At 39.2% G+C, this 27,629-nt stretch overlaps 1 protein-coding gene across 4 annotated transcripts; it reads left to right on the top strand.

Moving 5' to 3' along the window:
- Positions 1 to 133: 133 nt before the first annotated feature.
- zgc:123258 (uncharacterized protein LOC641502 homolog) lies at positions 134 to 27,081 on the top strand. 4 transcript variants are annotated; one of them, XM_062024585.1, is made up of 17 exons: positions 134 to 319; positions 4,912 to 5,022; positions 5,256 to 5,438; positions 5,594 to 5,683; positions 14,859 to 14,992; positions 17,228 to 17,409; positions 17,477 to 17,573; positions 17,697 to 17,798; positions 17,925 to 18,006; positions 18,109 to 18,183; positions 18,709 to 18,765; positions 22,215 to 22,268; positions 24,107 to 24,206; positions 24,311 to 24,391; positions 24,505 to 24,665; positions 26,302 to 26,335; positions 26,694 to 27,081. In XM_062024585.1, exons 3-17 carry the CDS (start codon positions 5,277 to 5,279, stop codon positions 26,732 to 26,734), a joined length of 1,452 nt encoding a protein of 483 aa, XP_061880569.1. In that variant the 5' UTR covers positions 134 to 319; positions 4,912 to 5,022; positions 5,256 to 5,276; the 3' UTR covers positions 26,735 to 27,081. The 4 variants fall into 4 exon arrangements, with proteins under 4 accessions (XP_061880569.1, XP_061880551.1, XP_061880561.1 ...); XM_062024559.1 differs by lacking the exon at positions 134 to 319 and adding an exon at positions 900 to 1,189; XM_062024567.1 differs by lacking the exons at positions 134 to 319; positions 26,302 to 26,335 and adding an exon at positions 897 to 1,189.
- The last annotated feature ends 548 nt before the right edge of the window (positions 27,082 to 27,629 follow it).

Here is a 27,629-nt window from a genome sequence, read left to right as displayed (position 1 = left end):
GTACATACTGTTCCTAAAAACGAGTCACGTGACAGGTGTCAATCGCTTGAATTTTACTGACGTCACGTCCCGACCATTAACAATGCGTGGTGGTCAAGCTATCTATTCACGATGGATACTACTAGCCGACATTTAGCCTTTCTCGGAGGAAAAACGCCATATGATTGTGTGGTTTTCGTCTGTACGAATTGTTCAAATCGCGAGAAAGGATAAACGTTTCTTCAGAGTTCCTCGAGAGGTAATCAAAATGGATGGAAAATTGGAAGATTTTACGAAACGACGTTGAGAAAAGGGAGCAGCGGCGATCACTTTGTTAAAGGTTTGTTTGATATTCTTTAACCGTTATTATTTCCCATTTAAGTATTATTTTTTATTGTATTTCTTGAACACATGTTTGCTACGAGTGTTTCGAAAAGCACCAACTCGGCGAGTCTAAAAAAAAAAATTGTTATCAAAACATAAAAGAGTTAATCTTTTACCAAAGGCAGCTATCACAAATGAAGCTTTCAGCACGTACACAATGTTGACATCTATACTTTTATTTTGATAAAGACCGGAAAAACATGCAGTGTCGTAAACAGCGTGTGCAACAGCAAACATGGCTGTGGACGCGAAGTTAAATAATAACCGTGTTATTTAACGCCGTACCCGAGCAAAAACGAAGCATATTTGTCCGGCCTGTAGAGTCTTGATAACAATTTTAGCCACACAAAAATAAGTTGTAGACCTCAATGCTATTCCAAGTTTCCATCAGTTTTGCCGTGTATTTCGATTAGTCTGGAAAGGCGACCGACGTACAATCCTTGATATCACTCGACAAATATTTTTTGATAAAGTATAGGAATCTATTACATTACATGGTTAGATTTTTTTTACTAGTATCTGCAGGAATATTTAAGCCTTTTTTGTACTTATAAAGTTCGCGCACTTCCTGTTATCCAACAGCATTCTCGGCTGACCACCACTGCTTTTGGGAAGAAGTCACGTGACGGAATCTAAGCAATACAGGAAGTGCTTGACGAGTATAGCCTCTGCCTAACAGCTCGCATGATGACGATACGACGCTTATAAATGTTTAGTGGGAAATAAGTAACTCCACGTCCCGGTGAACATTGAACAGAACGTCTCTGAGATGGAACGGTCAGCCTTATTAGTCGTGTGGGTGTTTATCGCCGTCCTGACGACCCAGGTACGTAAATAGACAGAAAGAATGATGCTATGTTAGCGAGCGACAGGCCAGATTTGACTGGGCATATATTCACTCTTTTTTAGTGTACAAAACAGCTATTTTGTTATACATTTAGGTATTACACACATTCAATGTCATGTTAGCACACTTAAGGGGCAGCGTGATACTAATGCAACGCTAATGTTTATTGTTCAAAGTACTAAAAAGTAAGAGGAAACTTCGCTGACGTCATTCGTGGTAAAAGTAATGTGCCGAATCATGTTGTTTTTGTTCACGATACTTTAAAGAACATGTTTACGCTTGCACTATACTTCATATGGTAAGATCCTACCTCATTCTCCTTTAGTATTACCGATAATTCATTGTAACATAGTGACAGGAAACCAAATAAATAAGTAGCATGCATAAGAAATATTAACTAAAGACATTAAAGCTCCTGCTGTTAGATAAGTAATTGGCAAGTCAAATGAATACATTAATGTTTTGACCTAAAAGTACAAATACACAAAAAAAAAACATCAGTTACTCTAACCTGAGTACATGTTCTGTGGTGCTTTCCAACCCAGTGTTTTTCCAGTAAACAGAAACTGAACCAACTGCTGCATTCCTTTAGTGGTGCAGTTAAATGTTTATAAATACTGTACTGTATCTTGACATTGTTTTAAAGCCTTTATTGGCAGTGACTATTTGTTAAACCCAAACAAACAATACTTTTATCCAGATGTTTGAACAATTCTTAGGAACGTTTTGTGCCATGCCGTTTTTTTGTTTTATTGACAAAGCAGAGGGAATATTTTTCCTCTGGAAAAAAATTGAATGCCTTAAAAGTTAATAGCTTTGCTCAAAGAGATAAACAGTTATGTCACCCTGTGTCTTATCTGTACTTACATACACACACACACGGCTAATTTATAAGCATGCGATTTTTGAGTCATCCTTATCTTAGTAGGTTTATATTATGATTTTCTCTCAACATTTAAAACATTTCATTGTGGTCTACAAGGGGTTATCCGGCTCAGTGTAGACCAGTGTTTTTCAACCTTTTTTGAGGCAAGGCACATTTTTTTCAGTAAAAAATCTGGAGGCACACCACCAGCAGGAAACGTTAAAAAATGAAACTCCACCAGGCCTTGTGCCTTATTCTCAGTTTGTTGGTGTTTTCCTGTGTGTAGTGCTTTAGTTCTTGTCTTATGCTGTTATTTTGGTGGCCCTTCCTGTTTTGTTGGTGTTTTCCTGTTTTTCTTTGAGCGCTATTCCGCGCACCTGCTTTGTGTTAGCAAGCAAGGCTATTTATGTTGTTGCTATTTTTCTTTGTGTGGACATTGTTGATTGTCATGGCATGTATGGATGTACTTTGTGGACGCTGTAAGTTTTTGCTGTCGTCCAGCATTCTGTTTCTGTTTACTTTGTAGCCAGTTCAGTTTTAATTTCGTTTTGCATAGCCATTGCCTTTTCCTTTCCTTTTCCCTTTCCCTTTTGTTCATTTTTAGTTTAAGCATTACATACCTTTTTACATGCACGCTGCCTCCCGCTGTGGTCTGCATATTGGGATCACAACAAACCATCCTTGTCTCACCCGACACATTCCGACTTTTACAAAGCAATTAACTACCTGCTGCCACCTACTGACATGGAGTATTACATGGTTACCCTGCCGAGTTTTACACAGCACAGACACTAAGCAACGGCACATTATTTGCAGATTATAATTATTGATTTGCAAAAAATATTTTTTGGACCAGTTAGGTGAAGTTGCATCATTTTCCACAGCACACCAGGCAATATCTCACGGTACACTAGTGTGCCGCGGCACAGTGGTTGAAAAACACTGGTCTACATAACATTTAATGGTGGTACAAACCATCTACATGGCGCATTTGGGGAGAGTGGTCGTGCCAGCAACCTGAGGGTTCCTGGTTCGATCCCCACCTTCTACCAACCTAGTCACGTCCGTTGTGTCCTTGAGCAAGACACTTCACCCTTGCTCCTGCTCGTGCTAAGGACCTTGCATGGCAGCTCCCGCCATCAGTGTGTGAATGGGTGAATGTGGAAATAGTGTCAAAGCGCTTTGAGTACCTTGAAGGTAGAAAAGCGCTATATAACCCATAACCCATTAAAAGCCGCTTTTTGACCATCTCTTCAGGATACCCCATTTTGTGTGCTGTGTTCTTTACTTGGCTCCACTTTGGACTGCGTCTTCTCCCCGTCAGCCTTTCATATCTGACAGATATAAGTCAGAACTATATCCATCCATCCATTCATTTTCTACCGCTTGTCCCTTTCGGGGTCGCTGGAGCCTATCTCAGCTGCATTCATGCGGAAGGCGGAGTACACCCTGGACAAGTCGCCACCTCATCACATGGCCAACACAGATAGACAGCATTCACACTCACATTCACACACTAGGGCCAATTTAGAGTTTCCAATCAACCTATCCCCAGGTGCATGTCTTTGGAGGTGGGAGGAAGCCGGAGTACCCGGAGGGAACCCACGCAGTCACGGGGAGATGGCAACAGCATGTGCATGCACAAGCCAGTCTGCCCCACAACAAGAGGATATAGAAAGATAAAGAACTACAAGGACTCCAATGTCGGATTAGCGCAAAGCTTTTCGGGTAAATTTCTACCATATATGGATTATCTGCCGATGTCACAACTGGGAGACAAGTCACATAATGTTGAAAATGTCAAACAGCTCGTTTGGAGAAAATTATGAAGTAAAGCAAGATTATTTTATAAATATCTCCGCCATGCCTCCATGGTTTGATTTCAAATTTTCGGGACTTGGGCAGATCCCAAATACACAAAAATGGGTAAATGGTAAATGGGTTACACTTGTATAGCGCTTTTCTACCAGGTACTCAAAGCGCTTTGACACTATTTCCACATTCACCCACTCACAAACACATTCACACACTGATGGCGGCAGCTGTCGTGCAAAGCCCTAACCACGACTCATCAGGAGCAAGGGTGAAGTGTCTTGCTCAAGGACACAACGGACGTGACAAGGTTGGTAGAAGGTGGGGATTGAACCAGGAACCCTCAGGTTGCTGGCACGGCCACTCTCCCAACTGCGCCACGCCGTCCAATACCAATAGGTAAGAAAAGTTGGTTTTGTATAATGGGTCCTCTTTAAACATGCTCATTTTAGGGATTTTTAATTTAACACTGGCTTATAATTTGTGTATTTTCCCACCAAATTGCAATACTTCTTTCCCATTTAAAGCATGCTGTAAAATCTCACTTTCTCATGTATCTTCATCTAAAACTGACAAACACTAATGTGATGTTTTACATCAGTTTGTGGGACACTGTCATCAGGGTCAAATGTGTGTGTAAATTTGAAGGACATTTTTAAGAGCACTCATACATTATTTACAAGGTTTAATGCATCGTATTCTCGTGGTTTGGATTAAATGCTAATTAACTTGCAATTTTCCCATTTAAAGGATGCAGCAACATTTCACTTCTTTCACGGTTTTGTGCAAGGGTGACTTGCAACTTAAAAAGTATCTCTTTATCTGAGACTGACATGTTTGAGATAAAATCAAAAGAAAGTGATATTTTTAGAACAGTTTTTGGGAATCAGACACTTTTTCTCAATAGGGTCAGATTGTGTGTAAACTTTAAGGACATTTAACAGCACTTTTATATTTATATGGATTAATACTTCATGCTCTCGTGGTTTGCTATTTTTGGTGTAATTTTGCATTTCCCCTACAGATAAACTGTCAAGAGGGGGTACTGCACATTTCAAATGGAAGTATAACACAGGAATTCTGCATTGTTTACAACAACTCATGGACGCCCCTGCCACAAACCCTAAATGATGCTGTAAGCTACCACTTTTTTTGTTTTGCTTTCTTACCAGCAAATTTGCCTGATTTATTTTTGTGTAAAACTGGTGAAAAAAACCTGCTGGCTAAAACAAGGTACACCCGCACAAGGGTGAATACTAGCATTAGTTTAACCGTGTGTGTAGAACTGCACTGCAGTTATGTCTTGCTGTCATTAGATATAGGTGTCTACGTTGGCAATCCGTCACCATTTTGTCTTCTCTCGTCCAGGTGCAGTATCCGCTCGTTAATATGACGTCCACTATTCTGTGCGACCCGTCAGGTGTCAGTCCTGAGGTGGTTGAGGGCAAAGCATTGGTGGTGATGAGGGGAGACTGCGCGTTCAGTCAAAAGGCTCAGGTGGCGCAAAACCTTGGTGCCGCAGTGTTGCTCATTGCCAGCAATAACACATTGGTAGGACATAATACTGTTTGTTTATAAGATCACCGTGGTCGTAATATTGCACATCACGGTTGTCATGCATGAAACAGGAAGTCACCCCCCCACCCCAAACCTGTATTAAATGTTGTATTAAATGTCAATCTGCTCTGATCCACTCATCTTTTTAGGTTGTTCCATCGGCCGATGACTCAGAATATGCAAAGGTTCAAATTCCTGTCACGCTCATGAGGTACAGGGACTTCCTGGAGGCACAACAGGTCAGATTTCACTTAACTTTGTTTTGTTTTTAGCTCCTCTCCCATTGTAAACAACTGTCCTTTTATAGAGGAACTGCACTTTCTTTTTAAATGTTGCCTATCATTATGAAAGACATAACAACGGATGTTATTTTATTTTCTCATTCTAAATATTAAATACATTCGATCAAAAGTCCTCTCACAATGGAGCCTATGGGAGCTATTCAATTTTGCCTACAGAGCCCCTAAAAACATCCAAAGACCTCGATTAGGGTTTTATATACATGATGTAAGTATATATGTAATGTAGTAACGAGCACATTTATAATAAACATTTTTTTAATGTACTTTGATCATTTTAAGCATAAGTGGTGCATTAATTTAAAAAACGCATCACTTTTGCTTTTTTTTTTTCTTTCGAATCACTGATTTCTGCTCACTGCAGACTTTATGAGAGCCAAAAAACTCAATAAAACATCACTTACCGTATAAGGTCTGCTGTCATTAGGATGTTGACTGCTAGGATGTTCATATATTCCCATTTAGATGAAAAATGTCTCATAAGCCTCGTGAAGAAACAGGGTGGGCGGGGGGAAACAAGAGCCTTTCGTGTCGTTTTCGCCAGTTCCAAGTGCTAAATGGCTGTCAGTGTCCCAACTTGTCAGATTATATCTTAAGCCATCTACTTTTCAGGTGAGAGACATGATTTATGATCTACAATAATCTTACAGGGTGCCAGGAAGTGAGGAAACAGCAGACCACAAGATGATGTAAACCTATGCACACACGGAAATGATCACGGCGCCGCTTTAAATAGTTTGTCTGCATTAGCGCTTATAATAACAATATCACTAATACTTGGTTAATATTCAAGTCAGGAAATGTAAATGGAGTATTGTTGGCGCTTTTTGGATGGGTATTTATTGGATTTTATGGGCGGAATAGTGAAGCTCCCATTGGCATATCCCATAGCAGACTTTTATTTACGTTTAATATTTAGAATGCATCTTTCATAATGATTGTGAATGATAGGCAAAATAAAAATTGCAGTTCCCCTATAACACAGATGTATAACCTTTCCACCAAGATACACAAAAATGCAAGGATGAAGGACTTAAATACATTTTGCACATTAAAGATGCTAATGTGTAAGACATTTGAAGATTACATTGACATCTTAGCTTGTGTTTTTTATGTGGAGAAGCAAATAGTTATTAAGGATAAGCAATATGGCGGAAAATCTATATTGCGATATATACTGCGGCCTCTTGATATTAGGATATACATCACAATATGTTATTTGGTATGTAAATGATAATGGAACAATTTCAAAATGGGTTACAAAGGCTCTTAATTTGGCTGCTGACATATGCGGTAACAAATATGCACATATTTTTCAGTTTTTTGGATACTTTACATTAGTTCTGGGTGATATAAAAGTTTGAGTATTGATGCAATGTAGGGGTGGGAATCTTTTGGCACCTCACGATTCGATTATGATTATGACTCAGGATCTAGGATTTGATTGAAAAAATAAATAATGCACCTTTAATTTATTTATAATAATACAATTTTACATTTCTTTGTACTAAATAAGCGGTTATTTGTGCAACTATAAAAACAGTGCATTTGTAAAAATAAACCGTTAAATTAATTCCCACATTTATTAAATGGAAATGTGTGCAAAACTGGAACATAAGTGCCCGATAATAAAGTAGCTGGTCGGATCTCATGGTGAGGTGGCTCGCTGCAGTCAGCTAAATTTTAGAACTGTCTGCATCACTTTCTTTACAATAAATAAATTGATTATTGATAATTGACGTTTACGAATCGATTTTATAATCCTCCATGTCCGAATTGTGATGCATCTAAAAATCGATTATTTCCCCCACCTCTCATCTAATGCCAAGTAGTTAGAGGGGCAGTTTTGGTCATTACAGTGGTGATACTGACACTTCAAATTTTCCATATTATTGTATGATTACATTTTTGATCACAATTATAATCAGAGAAAATCACAGAATAGTGATGTAACAATATAAATTAAATATTTACAATAATTTCCACTTTTGACTCTGATTTAAATAATTTCATTTCTGCCACGTTCCTGAGTTTGTAAACAATAACCAAAACAAATTTTTTTTTATGTTAACAAAATATTGATCTAACCACTTAAGTATTGACACTACATTCGATACTGTCAATATTTATATAGATCCACCCACATTTTGTTGACATTCACAAGCTCAAGCTTACAGTTAGCATGGTTTATTGTATCCTACAATGAGTAGTGAAGCTAGTTGAACTATGTCTTGTCCTCCAGTGATGATACTTGCAAAAAAAACTGCATACTTCATTTTCTGCTATGGAGGTGAGGATTGCTGACTGACCTAGCCTTTGCACTGTGAAGGAACGTTAGCCACTATTGAGAATGCTATATTGCGTTGAGGTTGCATTCATTCGTTTGTCACTGTCACATTTGCGAGACACAGCTATAATGTGTCAGCAACATGCATTATCACGATATAACTATATTTAAAGCTCTACTGTCGGACACTTTTAGATAATTTATATCATATATTGCGCAAATCTATTAGTGTAATATCTAATAAAAGATATGTTGGAGCCAAAATTCCTTATTTGTTTATGTTGTTTTTATTTGTATTTTCTCTAATTGATTGTTGGGTTCAGCATGTTTAATTTCCTTTTCGGCAGATTGCTCCGCCCACTTCCTGTTAGGAACCAGGAAGGGTTGACAGGGAGGTGACTGTTGCTATGGTGCGGTTACTATGGTAGCCTCTTTAAATTGGGTTCAGGTGTGAGCATGGGCAGGGCGATTGGAGGACAAACAGTTTTCGACCGTGGTCGTGGTCGTGTTTGTGTCGTGACGTGTCATGTGGTATCGTGTTGTTTTGTTCCGTGACAATGCTGTGATAATGTGCCATTCAAGGTCAGCATACTTTATGTTGTATAACTTACATTTGATTTAATTTATATAGCTGGAATAAACGGATTGTCATATCCAAACACAGTTCTACAGTACTGGACATTCTATCATTTACACGCGTCAAACTGGTCAACACAGTCGCCCTCGGTACCAGCCCAAAGGTAAGGGCTGTACATTAAGTCGAAAACTGTTTGTCCTCCAATCGCCCTGCCCATGCTCACACCTGAACCCAATTTAAAGAGGCTACCATAGTAACCGCACCATAGCAACAGTCACCTCCCTGTCAACCCTTCCTGGTTCCTAACAGGAAGTGGGCGGAGCAATCTGCCGAAAAGGAAATTAAACATGCTGAACCCAACAATCAATTAGAGAAAATAAAAATAAAAACAATATAAACAAATAAGGAATTTTGGCTCCAACACTCCGGCCCCCAATTGAGAAGGGCAGGATGCCATGAACAATTCAAAATAAATAACAATGGAGCCATAAATATAAACAAATAATAACCATCTTTGAGTTAGAGTTTTTTTCAGTTTTGATTTTAGCAGAACACACCAATGCTTTTTTATCTGGATAAGTCTCCATGACTCTTCCAAGTAACCAAGAGCCACGTGGAGCGGCGTTGTCTGCGATCAGTACAAAATGTCATTTGGGATGAGACTTCTTCTCTGTTTGCTCCACCTCTGCCGCTCCTGTAGCAAAGGTAAATACTCTCTTAACCAGCGTTTCCAGCATAGGTCAGAGATGTATTGGACTTGTCTTCTTTTTTAGTGCAGCTTTAATGCGCATCATTTCCTGATGCACTTTGTCACTTGGTGATTTCCTCGTTTGACTCATCTCCAATAGAGTCATTTTCAGGATCCAGGCGACTGACCTCTCAGGGTCCTCCGCTGCGATCCAATACTCCAACATATCAGCTGGCCATGGCTCCCCGTCAGGGAATCGAACCCTGGTCTTCCGCGTGACAGGCGGAGATACTGTCCACTATACAAAACTTTAGTCTTCATTCGTTTTGGAAAAGAACTAAGTTTGAATGTCAGTAAGACAAACAGTGGACACTTCATTAGGAACAGGAAGTAAATAGACTGCAAGCAGCGCGCAGTGTGTGCACCTGGAGCGCACGCTGAGACGGTGTTTAGCCACAGGCCGGGCTGTTTCGCCTCCTTTGGACCAGGAGAAGAGCCAGACAGTGGACGGGATCGTCGTTTGGGGCCAGGAGCAACGCAGCGACAGGCAGACGGAGGACGCCGCGCTGATCGAGACGGAGGACGCCGCGCTGGTCGAACAACAGCCACGGCAGCTGCAGCCCTCGCCGTTTGGAGTGACCGCTGAGCAGCGCTGGGACACGCAACGCTGTTTGAAGTTATTGAACTCTTTTCGAAGAAACTCTTTTGAAGACAAGAACAAAGTAAAGGTATGTAGCGCGCTACACGGGTTAATATATGGCCATATAATAGTGTGCACACAAAGACAGAAACAAAAAATCCAATGCTTTGGTGGTTAATTTTCATTGTTGTTTAACCCATTAGTGGGTATTTTCTATGATGTTTTGTGCATGATTGCAACCCGTTCATGGGTACATTTAAATTACAAGGTGGTGTTTTATGATTCCTTGTGCAAGCCCGTTCGTGGGTGAGGTTTGATTTGAACAAATGCAAATTAATAATTGCGGGTTTTGATTTTTGGTGTTTTGACTGACATTAACAAGGTTTCCATATATTTGATTTGATTTTGAATTTGTGGGTTGTGTATAATCATGGATCCTGGAAAAGGCAAACATGATGCTTTGGAAATGCATGATCATGCGTTAAGGGAGGAGTTAAATGTAACGCATTCAATTGGTGACACAATTAAAGGTCAAAGGGAACCTTCACAGGCTGAATTGTCAGAAATGACTGAAAATCAGTCACAGCCTGCAGACATGGAAAATCAAGTGGACACAAATCAAACATCTGTTGTAAAAAAACGCACAGTGAAAATGACACCAAAAGCTCTACTGATGAGATTTGAAACACTTCAGAAGGAGAGAAGATCCAAATTATACAAGGCAAGCAACATGCAGAAACGTATCATGGAGAGGATGGAAAATGGAGAGGACAAAATGGAAGTGCAATCGTCTTTCACCAAATATATCAATGTTGTAAAGGAAGCTGCAAGTGCACACCAATCCCTCCTACCAATTCTACCTACAGAGGACCAAATCAAAACCGACATATGGTACAAAGCCAAATTGATCAATGTACATGAATTTATTGAGCATGTTAACACCTGGATGAGAACACCAACCCTGGAAAATATTGAGGATTTGGAAAACGAAATTAATCCAAATGACAGTCCTACTCCAATCACATGGGAGTCACACACACTCTGGTTCTAGTCGGTCAAGCACCTCCTCAGCTCGCAGACAGGCAGAGGCCGAAAGGGCTGCCCTCGCTGTCCGCTCTGCAGCTCTAAAGGAAAAACATGCATTGGAAGAGGAGGAGGAAAGGATAAAAAGGAAATTAGAAGAGGAGAGGGAAAGAATCAGAAAGAAAAAGGAAATGATGGATCTGGATGCTCAATTGGCAGCTGCTGATGCGAAATTAGCAGTTTTAAAAGCTCCCAGCCTTCATGCTTCCTCCCATACAGCATCTGATGGCATGAGCTCCTACTTACAGAGAACTAAGGAACCACCAGTCACTCTCAACCCCCAGGCTAAAGCACCAGTCACTCTCAACCCCCAGGCTAAGGACTATCAACCCCTCACACAGCAGCAGTCAAGCCAAGCTTCACCACCACCTCCACCACAGTCTATTCACCATCCATCTGAGCAACAACAAATAACAGCATGGCAACTACAATATAGGACACCACTTCCCATTCAACCACCCACCTTTTGGCAAGAGCAACAGTCCATGCTTTCACACCCTAAACCCATACAGGTACAACTGCAACCACCACCGTCTTTACCAAAACAGCAGCAGGTCTCTTGGAATACAGTGCAGGACCACAGCCCTACAACCCACATGGACCCCCCTGTACAGCAAACTAACATTTCCCCTCCAACCAATGGCACCCCTACTGTAATTGATTTATTGCACAGGCAAAATGAGATTGCAAATGTCGTTACAAACTTCTCATCTACTCCCACCAAGGGAGATTCCCTATTTTGACGGTGATCCATTACTGTACAGAACCTTTGTCAGAGCATTTGTGCAATGTGTTGAGAAAAACACAAGCAACAAAGGAGACTGTTTGTACTATCTGGAAATGTACACTAGGGGTCAACCTAAAGAACTGGTACGTAGCTGTCAACACATGGCCCCAGAAAGAGGCTATGAGATGGCAAAGTTTTTATTGGAAAAACACTTTGGTGACCAATACCAGATAACAGCAGCTTACATGGAGAAAGTGTTCAACTGGCCTGTGGTGAAGTCCGAAGATGTACGAGCTCTGCAAGCCTACTCACTGTACCTTCGAGAATGTTGCACTGCCATGGAAAACGTGCAGTATATGCAAGAACTTAATATGTCAGCTCACATGAAAACTGTGATCTCCAAGCTGCCGTACAGACTGCGAGAAAGCTGGAGAGTCTCTGCATGCAACATATTAGAAAACCACCATCGCAGACCTCAGTTCTCAGACATTGTAGCATTTATTGAGCGACAGGTGAAAATTGTCTCTGACCCAGTCTTTGGAGACATCCAGAATGCACCACAAAGTACAGGAAGTAACCCTGTAAAAGGAATGAAATCACAAGGTAAACCTAAATTCCAAGGTAGCAGTTTTGCCACAACCATTAAAATCGAAACCCCTGATGCGGAAAATAAAACCAGATTCAAACCTGCTCCAAAGCAAAGTGCACCTGCTCATACCACAAATGCCTGTGTTTGCTGCTCTAAAAATCATGCTCTTGACCAGTGTCCTCAGTTGGAGGAGAAGACCCACAGAGAGAAGATAACTTTCATAAGACAGAAAGGAAGCTGTTTTGGGTGTCTTCATGTTGGACATCTTAGCAGGGATTGTGATAAGCGCTTGACCTGCAAGATATGCAAGCAAAATCATCCAAGTCTGCTTCATATTGGTCAGAAGGAAAGAGCAAGCAACATAATTCCAAACCAAAATAAGGCAAGGGTGAGTAATGCACAAATATCGCTGCAAACATGTGGACAAACGGGGGCTGGAAATGGAATTCTGTCAATTCTGCCTGTACAGATAAAGTCCAGCAAAGGACACCCAGTCATAAAAACCTATGCATTCTTGGATCCGGGCAGCACAGGCACATTTTGTTCTGAAAATTTGATGACCAAGCTCAACTTGAAAGGAAGAATAACTCAAATCAATCTCCTAACCATGGGCCCAAAAACATCAATTTCCAGTTACATGCTGACAGACTTAAAGATTTCAAGCCTTACTGGGCAACAGTTCTACGACCTTCACAAGGTCTACACCCAAAAAAGGATGCCCATAACTACAAACAACCTCATCAATAAAGAGGAGTTGGCTAAATGGCCATACTTGGATGGTATCACTCTTCCTCACATTCAAGCCGATGTAGAGCTAGTGATTGGGACCAATGCGTCTAAACTGCTTGAACCCTGGGAAGTGGTCAACAGTCATGGAAATGGACCATATGCCGTTAAGACCCTATTGGGGTGGGTCATCAATGGCCTTCCTGATTACAGTAAGAAGAGGAGTAAGATTGGCTGCTCCACTACTACTGTTAACAGGACCTCCATAACGAAGCAAGAGGAGCTGCTGCAAAATCAATACAACCATGATTTACACGACATTTCTAGAGATGACATGAAGTTCATGAAGGTCATGACTAAACCGTGCAAGCTTCAAAATGGACACAACACTTTGGAACTTCCCTTTAAAAAAGATGATGTGTCTCTGCCCAACAAAAAGTACGCTGCTAGGCAACGCATACTTGGTCGGAAAAGGAGGCAAAGATGCAAGATTTCTGATGTCACACAATGGCGGTACATTAATACCACTCAAATTCCTGCAGACAAAGCCTCAAGAGGAGTTGAAGTGGATCAGGAAATGTTTCTGAAGAAACAGAGGAAGAATGGCCAGCTGATATGTTGGAGTATTGGATCGCAGCGGAGGACCCTGAGAGGTCAGTCGCCTGGATCCTGAAAATGACTCTATTGGAGATGAGTCAAACGAGGAAATCACAAAGTGACAAAGTGGATCAGGAAATTATGCGCATTAAAGCTGCACTAAAAAAGAAGACAAGTCCAATACATCTCTGACCTATGCTGGAAACGCTGGTTAAGAGAGTATTTACCTTTGCTACAGGAGCGGCAGAGGTGGAGCAAACAGAGAAGAAGTCTCATCCCAAATGACATTTTGTACTGATCGCAGACAACGCCGCTCCACGTGGCTCTTGGTTACTTGGAAGAGTCATGGAGACTTATCCAGATAAAAAAGCATTGGTGTGTTCTGCTAAAATCAAAACTGAAAAAACTCTAACTCAAAGATGGTTATTATTTGTTTATATTTATGGCTCCATTGTTATTTATTTTGAATTGTTCATGGCATCCTGCCCTTCTGAATTGGGGGCCGGAGTATTGGAGCCAAAATTCCTTATTTGTTTATATTGTTTTTATTTTTATTTTCTCCAATTGATTGTTGGGTTCAGCATGTTTAATTTCCTTTTCGGCAGATTGCTCCGCCCACTTCCTGTTAGGAACCAGGAAGGGTTGACAGGGAGGTGACTGTTGCTATGGTGCGGTTACTATGGTAGCCTCTTTAAATTGGGTTCAGGTGTGAGCATGGGCAGGGCGATTGGAGGACAAACAGTTTTCGACCGTGGTCGTGTTTGTGTCGTGACGTGTCATGTGGTATCGTGTTGTATCGTGCCGTGACAATGCTGTGATAATGTGCCATTCAAGGTCAGCATACTTTATGTTATATAACTTACATTTGATTTAATTTAGATAGCTGGAATAAACGGATTGTCATATCCAAACACAGTTCTACAGTACTGGACATTCTATCATTTACACGCGTCAAACTGGTCAACACAGTCGCCCTCGGTACCAGCCCAAAGGTAAGGGCTGTACAAGATATATACATTAGTAATTAATGTATATAATTTTCAGAATATGCCAAGGGGGAATAATTTAAGAAAAAAAAGCTTCTGGACGAAAATGCCTTCCTCCACATTGTTACTTTTTGTACTTACGGTAAACTGAAGGAGGCCTCGAACAGAATGAAAGTTTAATGTTTTTCTTCTTTTCTTACATTTTATTTTATCAGGTTTTCGACGACGGGATGCAAGCGAGATTATACGCTCCTAAACCCTCCAAGCTTGACTCTAGCATTTTCGTCATGCTACTGATTTCCGTCATCACGGTAGCCCTGGGCGGCTACTGGAGCGGAGCATGTGAAAGGTCAGACACTCTGATATCGCGGGTGCAACAGTTTGAGAAGAAAGAAAAACCCGCTAAAATAGATTAGATTAGATAGCTTTACTGTCACTGTAAAACATACATGTACATTACAACACAGTTATCCAACTCTCTGTTGAAAGAAAAACCCGCTAAAATAGATTAGATTAGATAGCTTTACTGTCACTGTAAAACATACATGTACATTACAACACAGTTATCCAACTCTCTGTTGGCATCATGCACCGCTTATACACACAAAATACACGACAGGCAACAAAAGTGAATAAGGCGCAATTATTTGGAGACTTTATGGGTGTGCTTGTGTCTGTTGAGGACATACGGGTATTGGGAAGAAACTGTCCTTCTTTCTCCTCGTTGTCACTTTCACTGCTCAATACTTTTTCCAGAGGACAGCAGCTCAAAGAGGTGATTTCAGTTATGATTAAAGACAAAATCAATAGATTTTTAGTTCATACAGTAAACCGTCATGGGTGAGCAGAAATACACTCTACAGAAAACTATTTCTTGGGAAGTATGGGAGGCCCCAACTCTATTATATTCTCTGAGAGCAGGGTCACTGTGCCACCCTCTGAAAACCTGTGCTATAACATGATTAAATATGATAAAATAACTAGGGCAGCAACGATTAATTTGAAGAGAAAAAAGCTTTAATTGATATTGTGTTGCTTCGATTAATCGTTTGAGGAGTGTAACTCATAAAAATGTATAAAATTTAGACCGGACAGGAACTTTAATATACACAAAGTTTCTGCACGGCCACTGCAATAGAGCACACATGAGAGCGGTGGTGTGCAGACAAATGACAAATCGTCGCATCCCTATAATCAGTAGATTACTTGATTATTTAAAATTATCTCTAGCTGCAGCCCTAAAATTAACACACAGTGGTCCACAATCCTTTTTGACTTCCAGCAAATTTCCTATAGGAAATAATGGTGAGTAATTTAATCTGCTCCGGAGTCAAAACTGTCACCATTAGTAGTTATACAATAGTAGGATATAAAGTAGGCTTGACCACTAAGTAAAACTACCGGTACACAATCTTTCAGGAAGCATGATAGACATATGGGTTGTACTTGTATAGCGCTTTTCTACCTTCAAGGTACTCAAAGCGCTTTGACAGTATTTCCACATTTACCCATTCACACACACATTCACACACTGATGGCAGGAGCTGCCATGCAAGGCGCTAACCAGCAGCCATCAGAGGCAAAGGGTGAAGTGTCTTGCCCAAGGACACAACGGACGTGACTAGGAAGGTAGAAGGTGGGAATTGAACCCCAGTAACCAGCAACACTCCGATTGCTGGCACAGCCACTCTACCAACTTCGCCACGCCGTAAAATAAAACAGGAACGGAAAGGTGTTAGCGGTACGACAGTGCAACCTTAGTATTGTGTAGTGTACGATACTACATGAGCATCTGCTTGGCAAGGTTAATAACCTTCGCCAGGAAATTATCATTTTCGGTCTGTCTGTTAGTTAGCAACATAAATCAAAAGTAATGAGTGGACTTTGATGAAACTTTCAGAAAAGGTCAGAAATGGGCTCAGGAACCAGTGATTAGATATTGGGGTTGATCCGAATATTTATGTCCACAATAACCGTGACATTAACTTTTCCTATCGTTACATTACTCGGGGGTATGCTAGCAGCAACCCCTCCCCCCACAGAGACAACGAGGGGATGAGTGACAAGAGGTTTCACTCAGTTTATTAAATTCCACTCAAGAACAAACGCATTCATGCGCAGATTTTGATGTAACTTTAAGAAACTATCTGAAATGAGACGAAAAATACGTGATTATGTTTTAGGGGTTATCCAGCTCACTGTCTGGATTCTTTACTATTGGGAGATAGGGCCTGGTGAAGGTCTGTGCTCTGAGTGCGTTTCTAATCCGTGTATGTAATTCATATTTGTTTCGCCTACATTGTTCTGGCACTCACACAAAAGTAACATTTGTTTGGAGACACTACAAAAAATACCAAAGAAAGTGGAGAACACTCACTGAGTTGAAGTCTCATGAGATGTGATGATGACACACAGGTTTTATAGTTTGAACTATCAAGTTTTGTTAAACGTTTAAGGCCAATTGTCCAGAAAATGTGTCTGGAACTCCCCAAGTTGCACTACTTTGTGGGGCTTTTGGGACTTGAAGATGCAGGTTGAACATAAGTACTAAAATATGGATGTCATATCTTTTTGTTTGCAACAGGGAACATCTAAATTCAGGTTTTTGTAGTAGAGATAGTCCAAACTCAGGTCCAGGACAAATAAGTGCGGAAGACAAAGCAGACAGCGAAGACAGTTTCCTCACCTCTCCTCTCAAAGTTTTGATCTTTGTCGCCCTGATGTGTTCAGTACTGGTCCTCATGTATTACTTCTACAATATTCTAGGTAGGTGAAAACATCCTAAAAGAAAACATGTATTCCCAGTTTTCAAATGTTTTATTTCTGTTTTCAGTTTACTTCTTCATCGCCATGTTCAGCTTTGCGTCTGCATCTGCACTCTTTAGTTGTTGTGATGCGGTGCTGGAAAAACTGGGCTGCCCCTCTGGGAGGTAAAAACTTGTTTTAAATGTTGTATTTTTAACACAAAAGAGAAGTATTGCTTACATTTACACTAAGTCTTTCAGAGTTACATTTAAGCTCCTGAAAGCATTTTTGCTTGTTTACTTTTTTAGCTTCACTATCCGGAATACAAACTTGTCAGTGAGGGGGATCCTGTTGGCAGCTGTGTGCATAAGCATCTCAGTGGTCTGGGTCGTTTACAGGAATGAAGACAGGTACTGTTAAGGCACATCATTGGCTATTTGGGTTTGAAGTATTTCATTGCATTTGCACTGAGTGCAGAAAGAGTTTTGCAAGATACCTAAAGTATGATCAGGTAATAAAGTGGTGTTTTTTTGTAGGTGGATCTGGATGTTGCACAATCTCCTGAGCATTGTTTTTTGTCTCCACTTCATTAAGAACTTCCCATTGCCCAATTTCAAGGTACCGTCCTTACGACTGCTGCCTTATTTATCTCAAGGAGGGGTAATGGCATATCTTGAGGCATTTGTCTTCCTTGTTCCTGAATGATCTTTTTTGTCACAGATTTGTGTGATTCTCCTGAGCCTCCTGCTCATATATGACATCTTCTTTGTTTTCATCACTCCATTCTTCACCAAGGTATGACACTCTAAATATCCCTAAAGGTTTGGAAAATTGTTACAAAATCATGTTATCATTTCTGGGAGTATCTCAATTAGAGATCTAACGATATGCCTGTATGAGGGGGTGTCACTGATTTCACATTAATAAAAAAATGTTTCTAATATTTTCGTGATCGAGCAGTAGGGTCCCAAAGATCGACTGGTCGATCGCAATCGACAGGTTGGCGACACCTGGCCTATAGAGGAGCATACTATGTTTACCTTTTTAAAATACAATAAAAGACCAACCATGTTTGCCTTATTGGAGAACATTCAGCTATTTACTGGCTCTCCAACTTTGCACAAGTGAACACGCTGCAGGACTGCTGGTATCGGAGCTTATATCAAGAGATTTTAGATACAAGCCAATATCATCCGATACTAATAATGATACTGATATCGGAGCAATATCAATATGGGAACGGGACACTCCTAATCATTTCCATCATGCAAAGTTTGCAAAGCCCACGTAACACATCTGCACTGCTTTGTTTTTCCACAGAATGGCGTTAGCCTAATGATGCAGGTGGTTTTGGGTCCAGACGCATCAGGAGAGAGGGTAAGCCTCTTTGCTTTCTTTTTTTTCCTTTTTTTATAGTCATGATTTGTTTTTTAGATAACTTTGTGAAATGCAGTCAATCCTTTTCAATTATATGAGATTATGAATAAAATATCTTTTTTTTTAAAACTTCATTGTACTTTATTCCATCAAATACCAAATCTAATGAAAGCCAAACTCTGCTACACACTTGGTGCCACTATATGGCTGAAATCATCTCAACTGTGGATCATCACGATAACACACATCTCCAGAGCAGGTGTTTAAAAAGGAATTTGCATAAAGAATCCTTCTGAAAATAATTAGGGATTGTAAAATGAACTAAGTAGTGTTTATTTTTTAAAAATCACATTTTACAGTATATTCCAATCTATTAGAACATTTTTCATCCCAATTTTTTATTTGTGGAAGAAAACAGCTTAAAATTATATGAAGATTTAAAAATGCACAAGTCCTACTCCAAATAAATGCCGAGTGCTTTCAGCAGTTGAGTAGATGCCCTTCCACTACGTGTATGAGGAAATGTCGGATATAATTTTACTGATTACCTTTTATTCCAATGTTATTATTCAAAAGGGACCTACAGTGATTCTACACTTTGGTCTGGATCAGTGGTTTTCAAATGTTTTTCATAAGGTACCACCTTCGAAAACACCCCATGTACCACCATAATACCAACATGACAACAAAGTAGCATAATAGGCCTAAGTATTCCTAAAAAACAATGCAGAGTTTTTTTTAACAAGTATATTTAATATTTTTGGCCGCTGTAACATTACCCACAGTTTGAACAGAAACACTGTTTGAATGTAGAAAAAATAAAACACAACTTCAATAATGACTCATATAAAATTAATTGCACGTACAATATTTAAGTGATTCTTTGGCGTATCATGAAATGGAACCCGCGTACCACTAGTGCAGTGGTTCTTAACCTGGGTTCGATCGAACCCTAGGGGTTCGGTGAGTCTGGCTCAGGGGTTCGGCGGAGGTCAAGACACACCCGACCCATCATGTGAATAAAAACTTCTCCCTATCGGCGTATTAAGGATATGGCAGGCAACAGCAGAAGTCAGACTGATTTGCAGGTGTGTAATTTGTTGTGAGTTTATGCACTGTGTTGGTTTTGTTCTTTGAACAAGGTGATGTTCATGCACGGTTCATTTTGTGCACCAGTATAAAAACATGGTAACACTTTAGTATGGGGAACATATTCACCATTAATTAGTTGCTTATTAGCATGCAAATTAGTAACATATTGGCTCTTAACTAGTCATTATTAAGTACTTATTAATGCCTTATTCGGCATGGCCTCATTATAACCCTAACCCTCTAACCCTGACCCTAATCCTCTAACACTAACCCTAACCAAATAACTCTAAATTAAGTCTTTGTTACTTAGAATATGTTCCCCATACTAAAGTGTTACCAAAAACATATAACTTTGTCTTGAATTTGAAAAAAAACATTTTATTTTTCACTAAAGAAGGGTTCGGTGAATGCGCATATGAAACTGGTGGGGTTCGGTACCTCCAACAAGGTTAAGAACCACTGCACTAGTGGTATTACAGTGTGAGAATCACCGGCTTGCATTATATGTATTGGATATGCTTTGGTGTAAAATTTGCTCACATTTTTAAACCTTTTTTGAGCATGCCCGCAAAACAGTTTGGGAGGCTGTCCTTTCAGGTACAAATTAACATCTCCACTTCTGACCCTGCACAATGTTAAATATACATATATATTGAAGACAAACTATTTATCTTTTACACACGGTCAAAAAATAACTTCATACTTTATTTCACTACGTGTTGAACATTGCTGTTATTGTGCGCATTCCACGGTTAGATGATAGTAATACTTTATCCATGTGTATTTACTGTATAGAGTAAGCCAAATATAGCTTAAAAATAATAAGTTAGCTCACGAAATGTAAACTAACGTTATACTGACTTCCTTTACACAAAAAAGACAGGACACTGATAAATTCACTTAAAGCTTTCTCTTGTGCTCAACACCAGGGCAGCACAGAAACATTAAATAATTTATAAATGACCTTATTTTTACAATTTAACTTTCACCTGGCCCACTACACAGACCAATAAGCTTGTTCGTAGACGTATAATAAAACTCCTGATCGGAAGTCACCATTTGTTATATCCAACAATGCACATTAATGAACATATATAATGTAAATGTGCCAGATCATATCCAAAGGCTAATTTCCATCTGCAGTCACCGGCAGGTTGATGTATACAACAAGGCCCATCAAAAGTTAAGTTAGACAACACTAACATCAGACATGCACAGTACAATACAATACACAGATATAATAATACAAATAAAATCAAATGGAGACTCATAGAAAAGAGTAAATTGCTGCATGAGCTCAGCTCAGGAAAGACCAAGAATAAAGTCACCTTAGTAGTTAAATATCATAAGGCAGATGGAGAAGTACTAACATGCTAACGTGTAAGTGTGCTAAATCGCTGCATATATTAAGTATGCTGAAGGAACAAACTACACATCCCCCTTGGCCTATTTAAGTTTTGGTATTATTGCACATAGTCCTTTTGCGCAAGTAGTTGGCATTAACAGATGTGTTTACGTATGGACAATTGCACCCAAAAAGCCTGTATGAAACATTGCACAAAAGATGAATACATATTAGAAATAGAAATAGAAATCCATTGGAACTAATGCCAAATATATCTAGTTTTATAAGTATCTATATGCTCTTGTCCTCGATGATGACGTGTCTCATATAAGGTTTAGCGGTTAATCCAACTTGTTGACAAAACAGTCCCGTGCAAATTGTTGTGCTCAAATAAACAAGAAAGTGTTCATTTATAGACTCAGACCAGGCGGGAAGGAATGAGATTGGAGGGCATGAGATAATATGGGCTAAAGAGAGCCAATCAGAGAAAAGGGTGCTGGCAGAGAGCATATACTAAAATGCCCACATTAACAATTTGTGACGTCACTGTGTGACAGGCATACTAGAGGCATCCAAAACTGCCTGCAGGCTCACTTGCTCAAATGCATGACCCTTATGATTTTGCGCTTTGACATTGTTTAACACAAGTATTCAACATTATAACAACATTTATAAGTCAGAAAAGAGGAACATCATCATAGGTTACCTTTAAAAAAAACGGGGCAATAGGACCTTCAATGGAAATAATCCAATTGATTTATTTGAGGATTTATAGTTGTTGTAGCAGAGACCAGGAGGTTCTGTAGAAACATAAGGAGTGTAGCTTGTGTTTTAGACTTCACTCAGATGGGGTTATTGTTGAAGAAACTACCTGCTCAACATCTCCAGCCATAAGCTCCTCATCATTGTGCTGGGCTTACCTGCCAGAATGTGGCTCTAATAACATTCTGGCTTGTCTGTCCTGCTTGCTCCTGACTAACTGTGCGCTGGGCTTTGGTGGGCTCTGTCACAGACACAAGGTAACATGGTGAACGTTCCAGCCGAGCCCCAGACTACCACTGAGAAAGTAAGACTTGCTATGTTTTCTCTTCCCATTCATTCTACTCTACTCTAATATGGCCGACTGGGTGTGAAGGGAAGCGCTTGGAGTTGAAACTTGCCTTTTGCTGCTCCGAGATGAAATTAGTTCCATATTGACACACACTTCCCTCACTTGAATGTCAGGTGGTTGGTGCTGATAATACAGTGGAACCAATTTAAGTCAACGCCCTTCTGGCTTATTGCTGTCCATCCACAGTTGTCGACGTAACGGTAATTGTAACCAAAAATAGCCATTGCTTGCACTTTTACTTGCGACTTTTGCTAGAGTCATAAAGAAAATGAACAATAATAATACGAGCTTATTGACATTGTTTTCCTTGTATGTCCTTGTATGTCACCAATGTGGAACTTTTATTTTGAATCTGATGTGTGTTATGTATGACTGTGCGTAGTCCCTTTTGCTTTAATGTATCAAAACATTGTACAATTTAGACCCAATAAAGAATAACTTCAGTTTAAATCTTAAAAAACAAACAAGAGTTGGCCGTATTAGACAGGTTGTCAACATAAGCGGTACCACTGTATTGAAAATTAATGTGTACAGTAGAGATCCACTGATTGGCCCAGGCCGATTATCGGAGCCAATTTTTGTCATTTTGAAGTATATCGGTATCTGCCTTTTTAAAAAAAAAATGTTTACAACTACAACAGAACTACACCAGCAGATATAATATATATATATATATATATATATATATATATATATAGATCTGTGTGCTCATTAAAGGAGCGCACAGAGTTTCATTTTCTGTGATTCAATTAAATATGGATGACAAATAGGTGACTTATTATATAAGTAAAGAGCAGCTCACACATTCCAGTACTTTGTGTAACACCCAGGAAGAAATGTCAGCCAGCTTGAAAAATGTCTCAATTATAAATTACATGAAGGAGCCCAGAATTCTTTATTTAATTTTTTGCAATATTTCAGGATTCACTCACTAGAAAACCTTGCAATGTATTAAATCCATAAACTGCTATCCCAAATCCCATATTTTCACCAATTTTCCCAGGAGATTTCCCATTTTTTCAAATGCAAATGTTGATGCTCTTCTGACCCCGCAGCCTTGAGACACACGTAATAAAAGTTTTTGTAAAATGTCCTTATGTTTTTAGTGCTAAATTAACTACAACATCAGAACTGCATAAAAGATTGTCGCTACTGGTCCGGCATTTCCTAAAAAATAATGAAAAAAAAGAAAGTCAGCGCCTTGCCTTGACCAGCTGTTTGCTGACGTACACTATTAATGTTTAAAGAACTTTTACCGCAAATGAACATCGGCTCCAAGTATCGGTTATCGGCCTTCTGTACTACTAATAAACATATCGGTCGATCTCTAGTTTACTAGTTTACAGTATGGTGGCATAATAGAGAAATTACATTGTACCATTGTGAAGTGTAGATTGGCTAATAGCTTCTTATACAAAAAGTCATGAATGTGTTCGCAGTGCAATATATTGTATATGTTAGATACAAAAATAATATATATTACATTAATATATATGCAGTGGTGCAAAAAAGTATTTAGTCAGCCACCCATTGACAATCAATGGGTGGCTGACTAAATACTTTTTTGCCCCACTGTATATATTACATATGTGTTATATTTTATATTATTACTATGGTACATTTTTAGTTTATACTTGCATTATCCTTTCCATCCTTACTCTTTCCATCCTTTGTAACTGAGCTACTATGTTGAACCATTTCCCTTGTGGATCAATAAAGTTTGTCTAAGTCTAACTGCAGATGCTGTATTTAATGTGTATGATTACTAATTACCAAATCTGATCTATTTTTAGATTCCTATCGCCATGCGTGTCCCACGGTTCTCAGCTTGGGCTCAGAACGTGTGTCAGATGCAGTTTGCCATTCTGGGTTTTGGAGATTTAATTGTGCCAGGTGAATGTGCCCACTTCAATGCCTGCTTATAATTACAGCCACGCTATTTTACAAAACATGCAGTGAATACTTAACGCATTTTGCTACTCATTATGGTCTAATAGGTCTCTTGGTGGCTTATTGCAGCAGGTTTGATGTTTGGATCAACAGCAAAAAGAAGGTCTACTTCCTCAGCTCCTGGATAGGTATCTCAAAATCATTGAGCTTTCACTCTGCAGTGTCATGTAACATGATCCTGTACTGCAGCTCACTGTACAATATCGACCTCATTTTATCTGCCTGTCCATTTTCTTTGCAGCCTATCTACTGGGAATGATAACAACGATTGCCGTGATGCTGCTGTCGGACATGGCCCAGCCCGCTCTGCTCTACCTGGTGCCCTTCACGTTAATAACGTCCGCCGCTGTGGCTGGATGCAGGGGCGAAATCAGGCACTTCTGGGCTGGAACTTGCTATGAGGTAAGCAAAAGTGGTGCTGATAGCTCTTTAGGGTTCACACTGACATTAACTAGCAACATACGTATTTCCTCAACTAGTGGCCTCCGCTTGAATGGATGCAGTGTTATTATTTAAAAAGTGTCAGCTCATAGATATGATTAGCGCATAAGCCCTGTTGCTAACCAAAAAAGCAGCCTCTGCTGAGGCACGTAAGGTATATTAAATTACTAAAGCAACTAAGTGTCCAGCTGAGTATTAAATCTTAAGTTACCTGGAGCTTTCCAGTCACACCTGTGCTCGCTCTGTGGTGTTTTCAGTTGTCAGTGTACATTATGGTCCAGGAACTTAGCGTCTCCATGTTAATTTTACCTAGTGTACAGCCTGCCGATGTGTTTGAGATTTATGTTTTTTTCGTAATAAGCTTGGAAATAATAGGCATCAATAAAGTACTTTTATATATTTTTTCCTTAATTTGTTTATTTCTGTTTTGACAGAATAAAAACACATGCACTGCATAGAACTGCATACACTTTAATATGATCTAATAACAGTTTTTATATTGTTTTTGTACAAAAAAAATTTGTGTGTGTTTACAAAAATCATAATAGATTTTACGGTAAATAACTGGCAGCTCAGTTGCCAGAAATTTACCTTAAAAAAATGGTGGTACCGTTTAAAAACAACCATATATTTTACGATGAAACATTGACAGCGCAGTCGCCAGATTTCCTGTGTACAAAAACACTGGTACCAGTTTCCCACTCACAGTAAATGCTGTAAAATCCACGGTTAATTGTATGGTTAAATTCTGGCGGCTGAGCTGCCAGTTTTTGACCGTAAAAATCAAATGCATAGGCAATTGTGTAATAATATGAGGCAACCTGTTATACATTTGTATTTATATGTTGTTCACTGTAATAAACGGCCCTCAGATGACAGCCCGAATTACCATGTGGCCCTCAATGAAAACAAGTTTGACACACTTGCTTTAAACAAATTATTTATAATAATTACATATAGTTCAATAATATAAATAATGAATGTTTTTGTAATATATGCCTATTCAAATAAACATCCTTAGCCACTTTGTGAGGAAATACAGTACATTGGAATGTATATAATTGTCCATTTGTTTGTGGTCGATTTTCACCCACCTTTGATTATCTTGCCCTTGTCCCATGCCCAATAAATACATGTGTTAATATGTAATAGTAATAAATCAACACATGGCTTTTTAAGAGGTTGCTCAGGTGTAACACAATAAAATTTGCAGATAGGCCACTCTGCGCATAATATAGTACAAATCCACTCTACATGTGTAACGTCTTTAGCGTCTGTGCTGACTTTCTGCAGAGCAAGATTTACCTGCTCTGTAAATGTTGTTTTTTTACACAAATCCCTTTAAAACACATTTGAATTTGGATTTGCTACGACAGTGCTTGCATAATTTACAGTTTGTGATTTACAGTTTGTGCAGTGACTTCCTTGTTGTGCAAGTCGGTAGCCTTTGAGAAAAAACTAGTTGCACAAAAGCACCTGCAGCTCTTACAAAGTGCATGGACTGTTCGTTTAACTTAAATTACATTTGTGAAATGTGTGCGTGTGTATAAGCCTGAGAGAAAAGCTAAAATTATTACCTTGGCTTTGTCTTCATCAGGTTTTGGACTCTTCAAGGGAACCTTTGTTACCAGGTGTGCATGCTGCATCCCTTCAACAACAGTTCTATTGCATTTGTTTTGCTCACAGCTTTTTTTAACCACTTTTTAAGCTTCTTTTGACAAACCTTGCAAACATTTAAGTGTGGATCACATGTTACAAGTTGACTGACCACTAGGCGTCCCAAAAAAACTAACTCTGGTGCCTCAAACCAATTAAGCATCTAATTAATTTATCTCAACAGTTAGTTTTGTTCCCCCTCTCATCCTCTTCATCCTTCCTGCAGCTACCAATGTGTTTATGCTGTTGCAGTTTACCCAGGAGGGCTTGTGGCATTGATTGATTTGATGTTTGTCTCATTTTCATTATAGAATGTTTGCTTTCTCTTTACAGATGCCAGAACTGACTGCCCTGTAGAAACAGAACAACGCTGACCCAAAGCCATGTTTTTCTGTTTTTACATTTTACTATAAACTTAACAAACAAGGGCTGATTATCAATCAATATATATTAAAATTAGGTGATTTTTCACAGCTGTGTATAGCAGATTCTGCATAGAAAACAAACATTGCCTACTCTGCCTCGGTGGTGACCGAGTACTTGAAATATAGAGAGCACTTAATTATATTTAGCTTGACACTTGTTCCTTCATATGGTAGGCAAAGGTTATTTGATTGATATAATTATTGTATCTATATAATAATACATTTTGATAGTGCTTTGGAAATCTCTGTAAACTGTTTATACAATGTGTGTTTGCCTTACATTAAATTGCCAATGTTGTTGTAATGTGTTGTTAATTTTCTTTCCCATATTCCTAAAGGAGATTGAATGCAATCGTTAACTGCCGGAGTTCAGGAAAAAAAGAGTAAAACTTACATTAAATGTACAAACATAAAAAGAAGTCAGCAAAAAATAACACTGTGACATGTGACAAAGCTTATGAGGACACTGGACAAAAAAAGTATTGGAGCACTATTCTAAATGTTCCCCAAAAAGCAAAATTAGGTAGTCCTTCACTATTTAACTGAAGTATCAAGAGATTTTATGACATTTCAACCAGTTTGCGCTATTTTAGTGCTTTTGCTATAACTACTGTATACATCACAAAGAATAGTGGGATTTACTTAGTTTTACTCTATTTTCTGCAAAACATTTTTGTAGAAATTTAAAATTTTCTCGAGGACATTAGGTGTGTGAAATATTTAATTTAATTCTAATAACTAACGGGGATTCAAATGTTCCATAAGTGTACCAGTAACTAATAAATAAATAACATTTAAAAATACAAACAAAATAAATGTCTCTTCTCAGTGGCCAGTGGTTAGA

This window comes from Entelurus aequoreus, linkage group LG02 (genome assembly GCF_033978785.1).
Source record: "Entelurus aequoreus isolate RoL-2023_Sb linkage group LG02, RoL_Eaeq_v1.1, whole genome shotgun sequence".
NCBI classification, from domain to species: Eukaryota; Metazoa; Chordata; class Actinopteri; order Syngnathiformes; family Syngnathidae; genus Entelurus; species Entelurus aequoreus.
This window is presented reverse-complemented; position numbering and strand designations above follow the sequence as displayed.